The following is a 21,057-nucleotide window of genomic DNA, read 5'->3' as shown; positions in this document are numbered from 1 at the left end:
AGTTCCTAAATGGACCGGACTGTCTTGGTTTATGTAGCTCAGAACAGGCCGAAAGACTGGAACAATTTGTGACTATCTCGTCAAATCTTTCGGCGTTTTGGAGTAACATTCAGAATGCTTGACTGCTTCTCTGAAGTGAACGATTGAGAAACTGGTTTTCTCATACATTGTGAGTTTAGGACGCAGGGATCTGTGCAAAGTTGCGTTGCAGCAGAAAGGAAACTTCAACTCGAGCAGTGGCAGCTCAAATATTTGAGCTCTCTCGCTATGGACTGTATGTATTTATTGATGTACTTTTTACTGTCTGTGTTGTTTTTGGATCACATACACGCCGCAGAATCACACGGTGAGTAATAACTCTTTATTATTCTCGTTTGCTTTTTGTGGACCCAGATGGAATACACGCATAACGTCCGCGGGACAGCAGTGAAAGACATACAGTAATATACACTATAACACTGTTAAACCATCGCTCCACATCAATACGCCAAGTTTGTAGGGAGAATCTAACAGTTATCCTTGCGTTGCATTTTGTCCCGAATCTTCACTTATGTCCTTGTTTAAAGTAGGACTATTATTGGTATTGTTTTATTTTTTCATCACCCCAGCCTTCTAATAAACTCCATTGTTAAAGAAACCATCTGTCCTATAACCTATGCAATAGGCTGATGCCTTTCAGCCTACACCGGTAAATATGCCGTTAATTATGTTGCCCTATAGTTCGGAGGACCGGTGAGGTTTGTGGAACGCGGTTCTCATTTGTCACTGTCTGTCCCATCAGAAAAACTGTCTGGAAAGTTAAGTGAGTATGGCCTCATCGTGCCATTCAGCACAGACTCCCTGGGCCGGTACGTATCTCACGTGGTGTCCGCCTCAAGTGGCAGCGATGGCGGCGCCGCAGCCTCAGCTGCACCCCCTGGCAGTGGGGGGAGAAGGGTGGCCCGCAGCGCCCCCGAGACGCCCCCCTCGTCGTCTGTCACCATCGTTGGCCACCGGTTGTTTTTCAACGTCACCGTGTTTGGGAAGGAACTGCACCTCCGCCTGAGGGCCAACAGACGCCTGGTGGCACCGGGGGCTTTCGTGGAGTGGCAGGAGGACTTTGAGCAGCTGACCAAGGAGCGGATACACGGGGACTGCGTGTTTACCGGCGATGTAACGGACATGCCCGAAGCCTCGGTGGCAATCAGCAATTGTGATGGACTGGTGAGTCACTTAGCAGACCCCCCATGTTGGACACACACGCACGCGCACACACACACACACACACACACACACACACACACACACACACACACACACACACACACACACACACACACACACACACAAATACACTTTTTTGATTCAATGAATGAAAAACCAATAATGTTCACCTTCTGTCGTTTTTTTTTTTTAAAACATTTTACCAACAATAAGGAATTGTGTGAGATTGCAGACCACCTCAAGCATATTACGTTGAGTCACACACACACGGTGGCCACATAGCTCTTTGTTGTAGCCAAGCAGCTTTCAGTACACACTTCTGCTTTCATTTGCTTTCTTCAAACCACTACCTATGTAAGAAACTATAGGGTCCACCCTCTGACACACCACTCCCCTGCGTCAGAAGCCCTAGTGGTACTGTCTCCACAGGTACGGAGCCTGGCATCACACAGGTTTTTTCTTAATACCTGTTGTTAGTAAGACACATAAACCTCAAATAGGGTGAAATCTAAGCATCCCTTACCACACACTCACACAACAGAGGACTTAGTGCCATGCATCCACGATGACCAGTCAAACAGTGGTGCCCTCTGGTCCCCCACCGTTCATTATCTGTTCTTTGTGTGAGCTGAGGTTAAAACCTAATGGCGGGTTTGGGTAGGAGGTAAGTGGCGGTAAGGGGAGCGGCTAATAACTCGTTTTTTTCGCTTGGGAGAACATGCTCACGGAAAAAAAAATGAAAATGCAGCGTCCCATGTGACATCGGAGCGGCCCGGCCTATGATTAGACTTAAGCTCTCTCTCAGGTTCTTCATCGTCTGCCGGCCCGCGTGGCGGCGGTTCCTTGACCATCTCTGACACACAGAACATGCGTGGGAAGGCAATGAAGCCGTGCCCTCTTGACCTCTGACCCTGACCCGAGGACGACTGAAATAAGACTAGACTTAAGCCACGGACACACTAGAAGACTTTATCAATCCTGATGACTGAATTACCCAGAATCCCATCTTGGACAAAGCCATTGGGTTAGGACCGCTGTTGTTATCCAGCCTGAACTACAGGATCACCCTCTGAGCGCTCCGGAACCGGGACGGCTCTGTCCGGCCGCAGGCTCACACTACAAGACCACATGGGCCCACAGTCCAGACTGAGTGACCCGGGGCCCTGTTTGTGCACAGACTAGTGCCGACAGTTTTGAATATCGTTCGTTAAGGGCAAAACTTTATGCTTCATGTGAGATTCATGCTATAGATCTTCTAGTGTGTTCCATGGTTACGGTTTTGACAATTAATACATTGTATGTCTGTGTGATCGTGTATGTACTTATATTCAAACACACACGCAGGCACACACACACACACACACACACACACACACACACACACACACACACACACACACACACACACACACACATGGTTTATAGCTCAAAGCAGTTAAGCAGTAGATTAAAGCCTTTTTTTGTACTACATACATTGGCCCTCAACGCACGGAAGCCAGCAAAAGCTTCCATGCTCACACTAGCTAGCATCACCTAGCTTCACATCCATCCCTGATGTTATACACAGAGAACACAGGGCCGAGAACCAACGCGCATCGACTCGTATCGACTTTGGACACCATCGCCTTCCGGTGATTCCATGCCCTCATTCCAGGCCCTCACAGAACCGCGACCACAGAGAGATAGCAGAGGGGAGGCACATCGGATCGATAGACGGTCACAATGGTTCATCGCTCTGCAATTAATGAATCGGTTCATATCAGCGTTGTGTTTTGATTTATGTATTTTTGTCTGGACGAGGTAGTATTAGGTGTTTGGCTGACGCGGTCCGTGGTGCGGTTTGGCGGTGGAAATGGAATATGTACCAACGTAAAAGCAGCAGAGGACTTTCATTTGGAAAAAAAACCTATACGTTACTCATAGACTCAACAATGCCCCCAGACAAAGGCGGGTCTTCTTTTCTTCAGCTCTGGACCTTTTTTTGAGTCACAAAACCACAAAGAGACCAAACAAAAGACACAAGGTGTGCAAGTGGTAATCATGCCCGTATTTGTGTGCTAACTCCGCAGGAATAACTCTTAATGAGCAAGTTGATCAACAGGAGACTTCATATTGAAAGCGAAACAGATCGCCTGAACGCCTCACTGCATTATATTTGATTACATTTTGAATTGGCATCTGGGGCCTGACTTTTATGTTTTGCTTTAAATAAATAAAGACGCCACTAGCAATTGATGCAGAAGATGAGGGAGAAATTGGTACACCAGAATGCAGGAAATTGCACTTTACTGTTGCCTAGGGGAGCCCCAGCCCCCCCCCAGCCCACCCTACCAGCAGAAGGTTCAAACTAATCCTACGCCGCAGGTCCCACATCATTAAAGAAGAAGAAAGGAAACCGAGGGAGATGCAGCCCACTGACGCACGCAGGCACACCGCAGTCCCCCGCGCCAGCACAAAGCGCGCTCCTCGCCTTCAGGGCCCCTAGGAGCCTGTGTTGTAGCCTGTCAGATGATGTCAGGGGGGGGTGACAGGGCAGTCGGAAATAGAGGATGGGGGAGGAGGGCGGGGTCTCTCTCTCTCTCTCTCTCTTTCTCTCTCTCTCTCTCTCTCTCTCTCTCTCTCTCTCTCTCTCTCTCCGTCTCCCCCTTGCTCTCTCTCTCTCTCTATCTCCGTCTCCCCCTTGCTCTCTCTCTCTCTCTCTCTCTCTCTCTCTCTCTCTCTCTCTCTCTCTCTCTCTCTCTCTCTCTCTCTCTCTCTCTCTCTCTCTCTCTCTCTCTCTCTATCTCCGTCTCTCTCTCTCTCTCTCTCTCTCTCTCTCTCTCTCTCTCTCTCTCTCTCTCTCTCTCTCTCTCTCTCTCTCTCTCTCTCTCTCTCTCTCTATCTCCGTCTCTCTCTCTCTCTCTCTCTCTCTCTCTCTCTCTCTCTCTCTCTCTCTCTCTCTCTCTCTCTCTCTCTCCCTCTCCCCCTTGCTCTCTGTCTCTCTCTCTCTTTCAAGGACGCAGACAGATCCTCCCGTTAGAGGGTTTTGGGGTGGTGTGTGGTGGGGGCTGATGAGGTTGTATGGTAGGGTGGGCGGCGGGGGGGGTGTAGGCCATGTTTTTTTGTTGAGCCCGAGCCAACGTCAACATAGACATGTCTGTGCTCGCAGTGGGGGGATTTCTTTTTGGGTGAGCGACGAGCGTTCGAAGTTGAGGGGGGGGGGGGGGGGGGTGGTAGTTGGGGGGCAGAGTCACCGGCAGTGCAAATAATGAGGTGTGATGGGGGTTGTGGTGCGTGTGTGTTTGTCTGCGTATGTGTGTGCGTACGCCCGCGTGTGCGTGTAAGTGAGTGTTTGTGTGTGCGTGCGTGCGTGTGTGACTGTGTGTGTGTTTGTGTGCGAGGCCATGGTGGAGAACCTGTTTTTAACGAAGGAGGAAGAAGCATTGGACTTCGAGGAAAAATAACAACTGCTCTCCCGAACGAGGGAGACGTTTGAAATGTGCTATTGGTTAATTACGTCCCAGACATGTGGCCCTTTTGAGAAACGACAGAACGAGGAACGATTCCCAGCGGTCCATCCGATCTGCCATTTCCTTTGGCAGTGCTTAGAATTCAGTCAGTCCCTCAGCGAGATACCTTGGCCCGTGGCCGCTCGCACCTTGCGTCAGCCACCAAACACTGGTTGAATTAATTTCAGCTTCTGTTATGGCGTTCTAATAGCTGGTCCCAGCCGAGCGATCCATCCAATTACATCATATCTCAGTTAAGCGGGCTTCTTTTGCAGCTAATACCCCGATGAGGCCCGACGCCATTGGTCGCGCTCATGTCCATCTTACAAGCGTCGTTAGCGGGAGAAAACGTGCATTTCTCTGGTATTGCATTACGTAAAGGGAGAGTAGTGGCAGGCAGACAGCCATGACGGTGCGCTGGATATGCTCATGCTTTGGGAATCCGTGCAGAGAGACAGAGAGATGGGCGATTGAATTTCCTGCGTGATGGAAACACGAGTGCCGGGATTACTTCCCGCTCAGGAAAGGAAGCTATTTCTGTGTCCCATCCCGGGATACGGGGAGGAAACCGCCTAGCAACAGCAGCTGAGGGTTATGAGGGAGGACTATTTGTGTACCTCATTTTCAATTGTTGCCGTCCTGTGTGTTTTATAGACGGCCTGTTTCAGTAACTGCATAATGAAGTTTTAGTTTTTTGAGCCTTGTTTTTTTAAGGTAAGGGTCCGGGCTGTAGACATGTCTGTTGCGAATTGAGACGGAGAAAAGCCCCCAAAATCTTTAATCCTCATGGGCAGGACCTATGGCTTATGTCTTAAGAAATATAAAAGTATAGCTGGGCAAGCTGGGATGGTTTAGTGGCTGTTGTGGTCCGCGCCCAGCCGCATGGGACCGGGTAATCTATCAGTGATCTATGACGGCAACCAACCAATATAAAGGTTTAATTGGAGAAACTGTCTGTATAGGTCCATGTCCCCAAATCTCTATCATCACCACAGCTATTGAGCCTTAAAGGGACAGTGTGTCGGATTTAGTGGCATCTAGCTCTGAGGATGAATATTGCAACCGACTGAATAGCACCCCATCCACACACACACCTCTACGGTGTTGGAGAAGGTATATTGGCATATTGGCCTGTATGATTCCAGAAATGTCAAAACATGAGTGCGTTTGTCCTTTCCTGGCTACCATAGAAACATGGCGGTGCAGCAAGGCATTCTCCATGGCAGAGGACCTGCTTGATTTTCCCCACTCCACTGATATAAAGGTGTTGCAGTGTAATAAAGTTTGCTGATTATTATTATAAACCTTGAGGAACGGCCATATCTTCTAGAGCGCCAAGTGGCTATTTTATGTGCCACTTGTGCGTACGCGTGTGTGTCATGTCATATCGATTTGATAATAGCGTCTATGTAAATATGGCTGAGGGGAAAAGTGTCTCAGAGAGGTCTGAGAAAATGAGGATTCATTCTCGGTGGCTCTGTGATTCACCAAAAGAGATTGCCGTGTGCGCAAATCATATGTTTGGAAAAAAAGAGAAAATAAGGCCACAAATTGCAGGTTAAGCTGCAAAAATGACAGTGGTGACAGTAATGTCTCTGCATCACATTGCTCCGGCCAGACACTGGTTCGTGGCACTATCTACCCGTTTTTTAGATTGTTGTTTGTTCACGGTGCCTTTAAGGAAGAGTGAACGGTGCAGTAGTATCTCATCCCGATTGTGTTTCTCCCCTGATGTGGTGTAAAAGATTACCAATTTTGACCAAACCGCATCAATGCATCTGCCAACGCCACAGTGTCTACGGCTGGCTTTTGGGCCAACACTGTTTTCCTGTCTACTGTTTACTCTCTGCTGGGTCTCCACAGAGAGAGAGCGAGAGAAGGAGGATGAAAGTAGAGAGGACAGATGAAACGGTCCAAAAACAAAACATTGTGAGCAAGGCAAGCTTGGCTTCAACCTCTAAAATAAAACCATCACTAATCATGTTTGCCTATTAGCAACTTCTAGTTTCTTGAATCGTGCATTCAGCTGTTTACTAAATGTATTCTGCTGCAAGCTTGACTTCCAGCCTGGGAACACCAGAATGTTTTTTAACGTTAACTCATTAAAATCCCAAACTTTTGTTGTTTGTTTTTCTACATTTTCAATTAACACATGCCGTGACATTCTATGGTGCAAAAAACTGATGTCGTCATTTTTATGGGAACCATAAACTGATTTGTAGGGAAAAATTCCCTTCATGGGCCCATTTTATTCTTGTGAAACCTTGTAGTTCAGATATTAATAAGGGAGTAAATAGCTGCATAAAAAAAGTTACATTGTGCCAGTTTAATGACAAGTCAATCATGTGTTTGTTGCCTAATTGGGGACAGTATAGCCATTAATGGTCCTCTCCAGATGTGTTGGTCCATAGGGGTGTTGCGTTTTTTAGGGCGTGTGTGCGCTGAAGCAAAAATGGGATGAACTCAACAACTGCATGAGTTTGCTGAATGAAAGTGAGTCCCTTTAATATATTGTACATATTCAAATGTCCACCTTTAGACAAGGTTGTGGTTATTTTCTAAATTTGGTGCATTGGTGTGCTTAAGGGATTAGGTCTATCTAATTTGCATCAGTACAAGGTCTGTCGGCACCAGAAAGGAAACAGAACAGGTCCATATCTACACTGGCTCACTGATCACTAGGCCATGGCTGATATCCTTAATACATCGAACATGAGTTGGTCGGTTGAGTGATACTAATGTGAAGCAGTGGAGAGTGCAGACAACTATACAGAGGCTGACGTTGTTATAATTAGAGGGAGAACATGTGTTTAAAGACAGGTGTATGGATAAACAATGTCTGCCTCGTGGAGAATGGGGTTGTTTTATGTGTGTGACGGGTCATTTTGTCACCTGGAATTTTGAAACTGTTAATTGGGGTGTTTTGGCGTTCAGCCACACTGCAAATGGGGCTAATTTCAGTGGTGGCTGGGGATGATGTGCTTTGAGCTCGGAGTCGATCCAGCCTCATCAGGGGAAGCAGATAATTTCCAGAGCCGAAATTCACAGAGCATTTTTTTCTTGCTTGTGATAGACAGAGAGACAGTTGTTTTTGGGCTAAGCCTTGATGCAGGGAATTAAGGATTATTTTTAGTTCTGGGATGGAGATGGATGGATGTCATCAAATCCAAGACATGCGTGTCTGAGAGAGAGTGTTAAACAATCAGAAGAATAGGGCTGGGCTGAGGCATCGACCTGTTGATGGGATACGCAGGTATACACACGTATGTCAACTTTCAAATGGGCAGGGTTACACAACAATATAGTTTTGGGACAGAACTTTCACTCCTGCAATTGTTTTTCACTGGTTGTGACAGAATACTTAACAAACGTTGTCGTGTGTGTTCCTAGCGAATAGGTGCCACAGCGAGCGTGCGACAGAGAATACTATGAATGCGAGCGGAGCAGAGGAAACTCAGTGCACCCACTAAAATAAACTCAACACACCACTGTGAGACACCCTTGCCCACGACTGAATAATCCGACCGACTGCCTGTGAATCTAGCACACTGACATCTGCCATTATGTATCCTTTTGGTATATAAAGTACACCAACAACAAAAGCTTGACTCGAAGGAGGTAATGGGCGTAACTATGTCAAACTACAGGTAATGATTTTGGGGGAAATTCGGGGAAAAGGACCATGGCACTTACTTTTATTTGTATTAAAGTCAAGCAGAGTTGAATTTGATTGGCGTAATGTTGAATTTGGCACTTGTCACTTGTAAACACATTTCGTCTCCCAAATACAATTCTGTTCTGCATGCATAGCACTGCAAACCAAGGCTTTGCATACCATTTTATAGTCAACATATAGTATGCTTCAGCGAAACCCAGCTTGCAGTTTACAGAATATTGTCAATAACCACAGATTGAAAATCATGCAATCATTCTGTATTCAAGATTGCTTTCACGGAGATACTAAATACATTTCCATTGCCATTTTGATTAGAAATAGCAGCAGTTATAAAAAAAAAGTTCAGATTTCACAGATAAGTTTGGTCATTATTTCCGCTGCAACTCACTTACGTGAATCATCCTATTGACTGAAGATGCCTGTATGAGACACTCCTTCCGTTCCCTCCCTTTAATAACACACTTTGCCAGCGCCGCTCGCATCCCCGTTGCATCATCCCCCTCATCGCTCCACAGCTGATTTTTCCCTCTTTGCCTTGGCGGGACCTGTCGAGGAAAACCCAACATTATACAGGTTAGGAAACACTCACACTGTCGCCGTGCCAACGCCCACAGGCCAGGATTACAAGCCCCGCTATTGTAAGCATCCTCTGGCACCAGCGGTGCTTTGACGAATATGCATAAAATACATTGGTTATGCCTTTATGGACAGCGCAGCAGAAAGCCAGGAGAGTGGGTTGAAAGAGAAGAGGAGGGAACAGCGTGTTCGCTGCAAAACCGCAGGTCGGGATCGTTCCCGGGGTCACTGCAAGGTGGATCCTGTTCCATGGTCAAGAGAGACTTGAGTCATTGAAATGAATGCATATTTTAATAAATACACTATACTAGCATGGATATGCTTTGCACTATGGCGCTACAATGTGCATGTTTGTATAGATAGAGAGACAAACAGTTCAGAGCGTAGAAATCGATATTCACGAGCTATCAAGGAGTAGGCTCGCCCCGGGAAAGAAGAACCTTATGGAATGGACCCAGTGTTGTGTTTGTGGAGTGCTTTTGGAAATTGACCAGGCTGCTGAATCCCACAAAACGATGTCTACCTGCGTCATTTCCCCCTCACTTACAGCCCTTTTTCATACAGAACTCCCTATTGATTAAGGCACACTGTAATTACAGGCCCCCACACAATAATGACCTTTCAAGAAAATATGGGGGGAAAACAGGGTTTGGTGGACTGATTCAGATGGTTTTCTCTCTCTTTCTCTCTCTCTCTCTCTCTCTCTCTCTCTCTCTCTCTCTCTCTCTCTCTCTCTCTCTCTCTCTCTCTCTCTCTCTCTCTCTCTCTTCCTTCCCACACTTTTTTTTCCAGGCAGGTCTGATCCGGACTGATAACGGGGAGTTTTTCATCGAGCCCCTGGAGAAAGGCCAGCAGAACGTGGAGATGAAGGGGCGTGTCCACGTGGTCTACCGCAGGTCTGCCATCAAGCGAGAGCCGGGCCAGAAAAAGGAGGACCTCCACAATGAAGGTAAGACGTCAGCGTACGCTGTCATTGGAAAAACAGGGGCATCTGTGTATGTGTGCGGGCGTGCGGGTGTGCGTGTCTGCGCGCGTGTGTGCGTGCGTGTGTCTTCTTTTGGGTCCTTATTGTCCCTATTGTGTGGATGGGCGATGACCTCAATCAGACAAGGAACCAGCGTGGTTGTCATGAGAACACACAGGAGGTGGAGTAGGGCTTTGGGAGGTAGGGAAATACAGGCATCAGGTATTCCTGCTGCAATTCCTTCTCCTGGAATTGCATACGATTCCTACTAGATGGGGACGTATATATAATTTAACCTTTAAAGGGACTCTTACCTTTGTTGCATTTTTACACTTTTTTTGGATAAGGTTAAATTGGTATTAATAAGGTAATAACACTCTAATATGCAAGACAGACCAACCAGGAGTAAAAACAAACAATTATTTTACTCTCATAATATTTAGTGAAAACTTCAACCAATAAAATTCTTCGGACCGAATGACCTTATTGGCCGACAGACCTGTCTGTTTGCTGCATGGATATATAAGGTTTTCCGTCTGCTTCTTGTGGCGCATTCGGGCCCGCGTCATCAAGGCGCGTCCTCAACTAGAGGGTTTGTTTTGATTCCACGGCAGACAGTAGCGAGTAGCGACCGTAGCGACTGACGATGGCAGACCAAAGAGGGGCCTCAAAACGGTATCACACGAAGCCCATAAAATTACAGTGAGCCACCTGCTAAATTTCTTGTTTACTAGACCCCTGGTAGATATTATGACCCCTGGGAGTCTAAACATAACCCATGGGAGTCTAAACATAACCCATGGGAGTCTAGAACTTTTGTACTGTAGCGACCCTGGGACAGTTAAATAGTTTGTGTGTTATGTGTTACATTATATTTCGTTGTCCGCTATGCCAGTTGTTCTATGTGCATGTATTGTAATGTTCTTCTTGTCAATCAGCGTGGGGGCGAATCATTAGGTCAGCTGGGGGAGGGCCTTGGAAGAACAGGAGGGTGGGGGCCTGCACGCGAGTGAGACCGTGTTGGGGGTTGCCGGGGTAACCGGGGTTTGTTTTGTGTCGGTTTTCTGCCGTTGGTTACAATGTTACGGGTTTCAGTGACCTGGTTTTGGTTCATTAAAACTACCTTCAACTACTAATGACTCGACATCATTATGTCACCGGCGAGGTCGTTACAGTACTCATACAGTACTCAGTACTAATAACGCTTGTACTAAATAACGCTTAGGGGGTGGGGCATTGGAGGAAGGCGGGATGATTTGAATGTGCTGTAATTCTCAAATGCAACAAAGGTCAGAGTCCCTTTAATGTTGGATGACACAATAACAGATGTAGTCTGTATCCCCATGGTGAGCTCTGCTTGACCTTATATTGGATATAGTTTGAATTTGAAGCCACTTCTTCATTTTTATTCCCAGCTTCATGTTGTACTGCATTAAAGCGGGCGTAGGCTTCTTACATCCTGAATGCAATCTATGATGTGTCTGCATATTTGGCATTTAGCTAGTGATTCTCTTGGGTCATGACACTTCTCAAGTTCCAACTGATTGAGGTTTATTAGAGCCCGACCAATGTACCGGTCGGTCAATTTCATCAGCCGATAATGGCCTATTGCAGATATAAGTCGCTATTGGCGTATATCTTTGCCGATATTCCACAATATAAAAACATTAGTTATTTAACTTTGGTGATTTATAAATGTAATAACCTCTATATAAACCCTGTACTGTGGTTGTTGAACCTCTAATGTGCTTTAACTGAGCACATCGACGTTAACACTCCAAACACTCTCACATCATTAGTCCAGCGTGTTCTGTGTTAAGGTCATGCAGATAATTGGTTAGCTCATGATTGTAATGCGATGTTGGCGTGGCCCTGAAGCATTGCTGGAGGGTGCGCAGCGAATCCCAAGGACCTGCTCCTAGCCCCAGGGAAACGCATTATAGATTGAACCCATCCATCCAGGACCAGAAATATGTGCAGTTGTGTGCCACGGTTTTGAACAGTGTTAACGTTTCCATCCAGCCTGTTGGGTCAGGTGAAGCAATCGTCCATCCGCCGCCACCACCTGATCCAGCACTCAAACCACCCTTTTTTTACAAAATAAACGTTCTGAAATAAAAGTTATTGAATGAGCACAAAAGTAATCGCTTCAATCATTTAAGCATTTAATCATGATCATCATCATCCTCCTCATCATCATCGTCGTTGTTGTTATAGAAAAATGATCTCTAACCATGCGGGTTCCTCCTTGTCGAGTGTGGGTCGGATGATCCACAAGTAATTACCCTCACTGTCTGGTCAAACCTGCTGTGGGTAAGAGTCATGGGTGGGGCAGAGACAGGGGATGAGAGAACGTTTTTGAAAGTAAACAATCTAAAAATACCCTCTCACTCTCTGCTCCCTCACTCCCCATTGAGAAGTGTTTCATCTGAAACACATGTGGCTGACAGGCAAAATGTATTCCCCCGAAACCAATAACGGAAGGGATGCCCTGATTGGTCCGAAATGTCACACAAATGTGACACAAAAATAACCGCTCTCAGATCTTACCTACAGCACCCTTAAAGGTGACATATTATACCACCAGGTGTGAGTGTTATTAGCCGTCACAAGAGGGCGTGTCCACCTAGATGTATGACATGATAGATGTGCAACGTTTGCTACATCTAGGTGGACACGCCCACTTGTGATGTCACAAGAGGCAGAAATTCAAAACGGCCGCGTTTTGAATTTAACAAGCCGCGCAATTCTACAATTCACAACAACACCATGATAAAAACACGCACGGGTGCGTTTGTTTCTCGTTCCTCAGTGGCGGACTTCGGCATCGCCGACCTGCCGGCCACCCTGGACCTGGTGGAGCAGCAGCTGACGGAGACGGAGCGCAAGCGGAGGCACACCAAGAAGAACGACTACAACATCGAGGTGCTGCTGGCCGTGGACGACTCGGTGGTGCGCTTCCACGGCAAGGAGCACGTGCAGAACTACGTGCTGACTCTCATGAACATAGTACGTACATAAGTCGTCTGAACACCGCTTTGGTCCTTGGTGGCGGTTTACTTTGTGTATCCGAGGTGGCCATTACTGTGAGTGAGTGGTGGTGCCTCAAGGCGCTAAGGGTAAGCCTCTTGTGTGTATCGTCGCCGTGCCTACGAGGTTGGATGTCATGGTCGGACCTTGGGGGAATCGGAACATGGTAGCGTTTCGGCTTTGAGTTGAAAAACACCTGACTGTTGAGGTTGAATGGCTTTTCAATCTACTGCCCTGATAGACTCATGGAGTCCTTTGGGAGACATGAGGAAAATCGACTCGATAGAGAGAGAGTATACAAAAAGAGAAAGGGAAAGGTTATCACACCATCATGAAATGAAACACCTTAACTAAACTTGACTGATACTGTGTGTGCGGTTGTGTGTGTGCATTGTGTGTGTGCATGCGCGCGCGCGTGCAGGCGTGCGTTTGTTCGTGCTCGAGGGGTTCAGCCACTAGAAAAGAAACCTTCCACTGTTCACGTTCATGCAACGAAACCAGCTCGTTGCGTCATGTGACATCACATCCCAAGGGTCACAATAAAAAAAGCGAGTTGGAGTAAGACATCGAACGTGTTCCTTCAACTTCACCCATCGATCACACATCGCATTAGTATGCACACGCTTTCTCTCCACATACGAGGCACCATCTCGTACCGTTTCGGGTGTGAGTACCTCTACGGACCGGTGGCCTCGTCTCTCTTGACAATGTGGACCTTGCCACACATGCCGCGGCACTTCCTTGTCCTCCACCGTGGCATGAGCTGTTGTGGAGATTACAGAAGAAAGAAAGGGGGGACTCATTCATTACAGGTTCCACCAGCTCCTACCACCATAATCTGCTTACTGCAGTGGGGGGGGGGGGGGGGCACACAAGTCCCACCAGGGGAGATTTCCCCTAGGTTTCACTCTGTAACAGTTACCGTTTGGGTCCAGCATGGAGGTGTGATTAGCGCTCCGCGGCTAACGGGGAAGTGGAGCGTGAGAGCTGAGAGGAGCGCTCTCACACTGGCACCGATAGCCGGCTAGCACGCCGCGGCGCTAGCAAGCGCTATAGCACGTTCGGTGTGAGAAAAGATGTTTGTTTGGAGAACAAAAAAATAGGCAATTAAGTTAAATGTACTTTGAGTGGATAAGTGAGAGTAGAACGTGTTATGGGGGTTTAATGAGCTCAGTTGATTACTCTGATAAGTAGTGTCTAGCACTTGGCTCTCTGAGCTCTGCTGCTAATCCAGCAGACAGTTGGAGAGAGAGGGAGGGAGAGACTGAATGGGGGAGGGAGAGAGAGAGAAACAGAGGAGAGAGGGAGAGGGAGTTGTCTCAGGTATTACACTTCATTGCAGATTGTCTGGTAGTGACCTCTACTCAACAAGATAAGACGACGTTTCCGACTTTCAGAAGGAAAATTTCACTTGCCTTTATCGTCTTATAATCGTATATATCGTATCTTGAGGTGTGCCCCCTTCCGACAGCGTTCCTACTCACCAACCTCCACCCTCCACCTTTACCTCCCCTCAGAAGGCCTTCACAGTGGCTCGCAGGACCCAGTGCGTTAGAAGCACCACCTGGAGAAGGATCCCTTCCCCCCCCATCTCCTACACCCCCTCCCCCCCAAGGAGATTGATTACTGAACATCCTGTCTGCTCAGGGCCAAGCGAGGAGACTGCCGCCGTGCCCCAGCCGCACAATGGGCGTGTTGTTTGAGGGGCTCTACAGGGGGGGGGGGGCTTGGTCCGCATCGACGTGATGCCGCACCCTGAGCCAGCCAGGGATATCTGAACGCCTGGAGAAGCACAGCTGTTAGGCTCGTTTGGGGTCATTACGGGCCCTGCTTTTTCCAAAACTCCCCCGTGCGTTCCCTGGCTTTTTAATTATCTCCTGTGTTATAGTGCGTGGGCTCGGCCCCTCGCCTACCTCCACCGGCCGGGACATTCTGTCCGGTGAAAAATCTACGAGGAGAAGAAAAGGAGCGATCGGAAGACCGTGGGGACAGCTGATGATCTCTCAAAACCTCGGAAATAAAAAAATATTAAAAAAAATCGATGTTTTGATCTTCATGAAACTTACAAAAATAAAATCGTGCTATTACCTTCCTCCCTGAAAGTTTTTTCAACGAGGATTCTGTGCTCATTTCGCTGAATTGGCTTCTGTGAATGGAATATTTCCTTACAACTCCTCGAAAGTTGCCTTGTACCTCTGAGCGAACGCCGAGTGCCACAGCCGGGGCGGACCACTTCCGCAGTACTAGAGCAGCTGTTGCCAGACATTGAAATACCAGACACATTGAACCTTCCACAGGCAATCGCTTCGGTTGGAGTTATACCTGCTATAGCAACGCGTTTGCGTGGGCTATGATGGCTGCCTGGCGTTTCCTGCGAGCATTTAGGGCCCCGCAGTTTGGGGTTGTGACAGGGGTCAGGGGTCAGTTAGCGTGTCAGGAGCACGTCCACGCTGGCGGTCAGTTTTGAAGGGCAAGCGAATAGACTTAACAAGACATCATAAACAAGATTAACAAGATGGTAACCTTGTGGAGTGTTGCCATGTTTAATGTTTATTTCCTGCAAATCTTGGTTCAAGTTCTAAACGGTCCAAGTACTCTGGTGTGCCCTGGAAGCAATCCTCCAGTCACACGCAAAAGCAGCAGCATGTATGTGAATAATTCAGTTCAGGTCGTAGTCGGCTGCGCGAACACGTGGGGGAAAAGCTAGAATATCTCTGGCCTTAGAAGTCGCTTTATTATTTTGGCGATTTTCTTTGGGGATGCGGCTGTTCTTTAAAGGTATCCCGATTTCTCACCCCCTTCCGAGAGGAGTAAAGGTTCTGCACGCTACACAGCATAATGATATGGAGCAGCCGCATGACAGTGACGTTTTAATTTTCGACCCGCGCATCGCTTCACGTCAGCAAAAGCGAACGGCGTGCCTCTGTCGCCCCACCGAATGTAAAACGGACTGACTCGCCTCTTAAGGGAAACAGAAGGCAAAGGTTGGTGAAACATGTGTTTCCTCTCAATGGCCGGTTTAACAGTCACGTGGAGGAATGTCAGAGCACTCTGTGAACCTTAAGCACCCTCATGTTTACTGTCTGAGATACAGCCCGTTTGGCATGTTGATAATCACCATCCATAACCGCACATGGGCCTAACTAGGTGACCCGTTGACCTAAAAAATTTGCTCCAATGGCATACCGGGGGGAGGGGGAGTGTCCTGAATGACGATAATTAAAAAGAGGATCGCAGGAAGAACACTGAAGGCCCCTCAAATGGAAATTTGACTTTGAGCCTCTGCTGGAATCTGCGTTTTTCCCTTCTCCATCGGGAGCCTGTGACCATGAAGCCAACTGGCATCACGTTCTGGGGCCAGAGTTCTTGTGCGTGATTGCATAATACAGCCCGGCCATACTGGAGGGCTGCCAGTGTCTTAACAAGATACGGCACACTTCAACCAGAATCCCAGTGCCTCTCTCAGAGAGGCTGGACGAATTAGAGACAAAAAAAACAACAACCTTCCCTCTGGCACCAGAGGCTTGGCCCAAGCACACATTTCTCCAACCCAGTCTGTGTTAACACACACAGCTTCTGTTGAGTGGCTATTTTGTGATTTAATGTGGACCAATGTGTAATCCTTCTCCCACGCGTCCGCTCCGAGTCTTCCGCCGCTACAAGGTATATCAGTCTTCAAGTGAATCATTATCCCTTTTTAAGGAGACAACGACATTTCCTTTTTTTATGGACATTTTTTAGCCCCCCGAATCCCCATCGCAATTGAGGGCGGATAAATGTCCTGGCATCTGTAAGCCCCATCCTAATGAAGATCATCGCTGTGGCTCTGTGGCTCTGTCTCATCAGCAACACAATGCAATGTGACACACGTATTTGAGGTAGCTACATAATGCTAGATCACAGTGCCATAACAGTGATTCATTTCTGTATTCTCTATGCCCCGGTCACAGGATGTGAATGTTTTTCACTAGTTTCCTGAAGAGATCAATTAGAGAATGCCAATTATAACAGGCTCTGGTGAAGGTAGTCTAAAAAAGGTCAGGTCGGTTGTTTTCCTGTTTTGGCTGGTACCCCTATACTTTTCTTGCTTTTTGGGTCTTTTGTGGGTCAGGGTCAATTTTTTTGATCTTTTTTTTTAAGTGTTACAGCAGTTTGGGGGTCTGTGTGCTGAAATCGGGGTTCCCTTTCTTCGGTTTGGTTTGTTAGATTGATGATTTCATGTCCTCTTGCTGTTCTCAGGTAGATGAAATCTACCACGACGACTCCCTGGGAACCAACATCAACATTGTCCTTGTCCGCATGATCATGGTCGGGTACCGACAGGTAAGGACAAAACAAACCAGGCCCAACTTTGCCTTTAGTACAGTCTGTGTGCTCCCTATGTGGGTAAGCCAGTGTATCCATGCATAAAAGAGAATTCTGTTACCCTGTCGTGAATGTTAAGCATTGTTTTTCCGGTTTTTCAATGACATTTATTTCTTGGGATATTTCCACGAGTTATCCCATCTCTTGCATGGCTGATCCATATCACAAAATAACCTTCTAGAATAGCACGTCCAGTAAACAGACCTTTGTGGGGATCTAATGCCCGTAAGCGGAGCATGCATGTTGTTTTGCAGGCAGTCAGGGATGGCCTTTCCATCATTCATCCAAATGCAACCTATCCCTATCCTCCCTGCACATCTAGACCGGTGATTTTGTGAAGACAGCCATATTACGCCTTTGGTCTCACGAGGGATAAATGGTGTAGTAAGCCAATCAGTTTGACAGCGGGTGTGCTGTGAGGACCGGCGACACATGAGGTGCGCACTGGGCCTTTTTTAAAAATAGACATGAATTGTACAGCACCTTGGAATTAGATACATGACATCACCCTTCATGTGTATTCACAAGGGTTCCATCAAAGTGGTCAAACGGAGTGGTCATGTTTAAAGTGAAATGAACAGCTCTTGAATCATGTTTGAACAACCGAGACTGCTTGTTGTGAGTGCAACGGCCACCTACTGTCACGCGAGAGGCCAGACACTTTTTTTGCGTAGTCGGGATCAAAAAGGAAGAAACGTTAACATGACTTCACCGTGGTGTTTTCTCAACTCAAGTCAAGCTCTGTCCGCACAACGTAATTGATTGTTGACATGACACAACCCAAATCCAAAACAATCGAAAGAAACCAGTCCCCACAATGTAAACCTTCACCTATGCAGACTATCGCCCCGGTGGTCAAAGGGTTAAGGTAAACTCTTCCGAGGCCATTGTACAAATAGAGACGGATTGTCAACGGGCCTCGGTTTATATTTCTGTCTCTCTATCCAAGCATGCAAATACTCTGGCAACCCACGGCAGTCTGTATGTTTGCACTATTTGTAACATGAAAGCGCCTGCTGCTGCCTACGTGGTAGCCACGTATCGTGTGGTCGCTAAAGCATGGCCACAACGTGACGCTCACAGAGAGAGCTGGTCTGAATGAGATGAACCCAAGTCCGCTGAGAGCACAGTCTGGAGAGCTGGCGTGGGAGTGCAATAGAAAAGGAAAAATCTAAGAAATAAAGACTCTTTATGCGATTGTCTGTTTAGCAAAAGGGAACACGTCCTTCGAGGTTTTATGTGTTCCGTGTCTAGAGTGGACATGGAACAAATAGTTGTTCTTGTATTGAGTCATCTGATTCACCCTCCACTTGCGTGCTTTCAAAGTGTCGTGCGGCGGCGTGTGTGAACACTGCTGACGGGTGTGTGAACAGTGCGGATATGAGCATGCGCCGTGCCGATTTATTTACTTTGAAGAACACCCGTCAACTTTTTTGTTATTTTGGTATTGTTATTTTGTATCTCTACATGAAGAGAGACCAACCTAGTCTAAATCCTATTTCTACATATAAAAGCATGCTTGTCCAATTAACCTGAATCAGATTGTGTTTGTAATCCCCTGCCCCCTCTGTGTGTGTGTGTGTGTGTGTGTGTGTGTGTGTGTGTGTGTGTGTGTGTGTGTGTGTGTGTGTGTGTGTGTGTGTGTGTGTGTGTGTGTGTGTGTGTCCCAGTCCATCAGTCTGATAGAGCGCGGTAACCCTTCGCGCAGCCTGGAGCAGGTGTGCCGCTGGGCTAACACCCAGCAGCGGCGCGACCCCGACCACGAAGAGTACCACGACCACGCCATCTTCCTCACCAGGCAAGACTTTGGCCCCGCAGGTATGCAAGGTACTGTACTCTTCTCGATCCAGGGCCTGTGCAGACCGACTGCCGATTTCTGCAACGTTCGCAAAAATCTAAAGTGAGAAAAAGTGGGACCTTCAAGTCCACTTCAAGGCCAAGGTAAGGTCGTGACCTTAAGGCGGTGACCTCAAACACACAGGAAGTACCACTTCTTTGTACACCTGACTTGATGTTGCTTTTTAAATCTAAATTCACATTATTGAAAAGAAGGTTTTATGGCATGTGGGGGAAAAAAACATTCTGAAAAGCTTACGTGATAGTCATGGAGTGATTTGAAGATACATTAACACCAATTACACTGATTCAAAGTTGTAATCGTTGTCATTTAACCACTTTGTGTTCAAAGTTCAGTCTGAATTAAATTTCAAATAATGAACTTAATTCTATTTATGTTAACAGGACACATGTATGACGTAACTACGATAAAGCCGTGCATCCGACGCTACCATACATGACTCCCAAAGGAGAACCTCTACATGGCAGCAGAAGGTCCCAATAACTCCCCAATATTTGATCGCCGCAGCGCAACCACCCCCACCATTTCGATTTTTGCGAGAACAGGGTTCCAGAAGAACAAGCCGCTTCTCCGAAGGCCACCCTGTCAGACTCACTGACTTGTGCTATATTTTCGTTTACTGTAAAGCGCACGTGTTCAAAGGCGGCGATCAAAGACCACACTACCTGGTCTCCTTGTGACACCTGCACTGGTTGCCACGGCGGCGGTGGTGTTGTGAGCACAACACCACGGCTGCCAAGGCAACCTGCGGTGCAGCATGCCCTTGCCAGGCCCCTATTTGAGGTTCACAAGCAGACATCGCACTTTCCTGACTGATTTTGCTGAGAGATGATAGATTTTGTATCCAAATATAGACTTGGTGGGGGAGGGGGTGTGGGGGAGGGTTGCCAGTTCAGACTACGTGGAGACATATTTAATACTAAGTGTACGACCTATAAACAGTTCATCCTTTTGAATGAATTCAAGCCTTCGAGCAAAAGAAACCCTGACATTCCCAAGTCAGGGGTTGATGTTAGCTTTTTCTTCACGTTAGCTGGTTAACCTGCTTCTCTACTCCTTGGAGTAGCGACCTAGCGTGCTGTAGCTGCTGCACCTCTGCACCGCCTGCATACACAAGTAATGATTAACGACGTACGTACTTTCCTAGAGAACATCTTTTATCTGACTGCCAGATAAAGTGATCAAAAAGTGATTCGCTGCACTTTTGTGTCATGTGCTGTCTTGTGCTCTGGCTATTGCTTTATGTTCTGTACATACAAAGGTACGTGTAATTCAGTTTATCTCATACAGTCATCGACATCCATTTTCAGTCATCCCTTTGTTCTATAAATATGCTTTCTGGCCTGTGATCCATCACAGGGACAGCGTTAGTCTATAGAGAATACATATTTTTTGGCCTTGGCTTAGCTTACCTTTCTGCAGCCATTTTCAACCGCAAAGCCACCGCCGTAAATAACCTGCAGTCTTTAGAAGTATCTTGACCTTTACCATCACCAACATCATCATCCTCATCCATCAGGATTTGCATTTTCTTCTTTGTTTTACCTGCATGCCAAAAGACTGTTCTACTCCTGTTCAGAAAGCATGATGCTTATTTGAAAGCCCAACTCAGCCACCCCCACACCTCTGCAAAAAAAAAAAGTGTGTGTCTGGGGTGTGTGGGGTCGGGGTACATGGTGCTTCTGAACCCCCAAAACCAATTGCACCAAAGCTGCATCGCTGCACATCTCTTGATCGAGTTCTGTTGTGTTGTTTGTCCTTTGCTTGTACCTTAGACTGCTGTGTTTACTGTGTCAACTGTTGTTACGTGTCGGCAAAGCTGGGCTTCTTTCCGTCAAGCTTGCGTTATGATCTGTGCGCTTTGATGCCTGTGTACAACTTCCATGCTGCATTTTCT

The 21,057-nt window shown here is 47.1% G+C and overlaps 1 protein-coding gene and 1 long non-coding RNA gene across 5 annotated transcripts in view; one reads left to right on the top strand and one right to left on the bottom strand.

The window, feature by feature from the left end:
• The window catches only part of adamts14 (ADAM metallopeptidase with thrombospondin type 1 motif, 14), a 42,285-nt gene that overhangs the window by 705 nt on the left and 20,523 nt on the right, over positions 1-21,057 (top strand). Inside the window, exons 1-6 of one of the 3 annotated variants that reach the window (XM_030340284.1) lie at positions 1-346; positions 782-1,203; positions 9,736-9,892; positions 12,720-12,916; positions 17,177-17,260; positions 18,973-19,120. The exon at positions 1-346 is cut by the window's left edge and continues 705 nt beyond it. In XM_030340284.1, coding sequence (XP_030196144.1) covers positions 268-346; positions 782-1,203; positions 9,736-9,892; positions 12,720-12,916; positions 17,177-17,260; positions 18,973-19,120 — 1,087 coding nt within the window. In that variant the 5' untranslated portion in view covers positions 1-267. Of the gene's footprint in view, positions 347-781; positions 1,204-9,735; positions 9,893-12,719; positions 12,917-17,176; positions 17,261-18,972; positions 19,130-21,057 lie in introns of those variants that run through there. The other 2 variants (XM_030340283.1, XM_030340285.1) reach the window with 2 other exon arrangements.
• On the bottom strand, positions 8,444-20,706 carry LOC115531174 (uncharacterized). 2 transcript variants are annotated; one of them, XR_003973846.1, is made up of 3 exons: positions 20,573-20,706; positions 13,594-13,700; positions 8,444-8,912 (listed from the first exon to the last, which is right to left on the bottom strand). It is a non-coding gene; the product is annotated as an uncharacterized LOC115531174 (long non-coding RNA). The 2 variants fall into 2 exon arrangements; XR_003973847.1 differs by lacking the exon at positions 20,573-20,706 and adding an exon at positions 13,860-13,995.

The sequence above is a fragment of the Gadus morhua genome, chromosome 18 (genome assembly GCF_902167405.1).
Source record: "Gadus morhua chromosome 18, gadMor3.0, whole genome shotgun sequence".
Lineage (NCBI taxonomy): Eukaryota > Metazoa > Chordata > Actinopteri > Gadiformes > Gadidae > Gadus > Gadus morhua.
The sequence above is the reverse complement of the archived record's forward strand: the minus strand, read 5'-3'. Positions and strand labels throughout refer to the sequence as shown.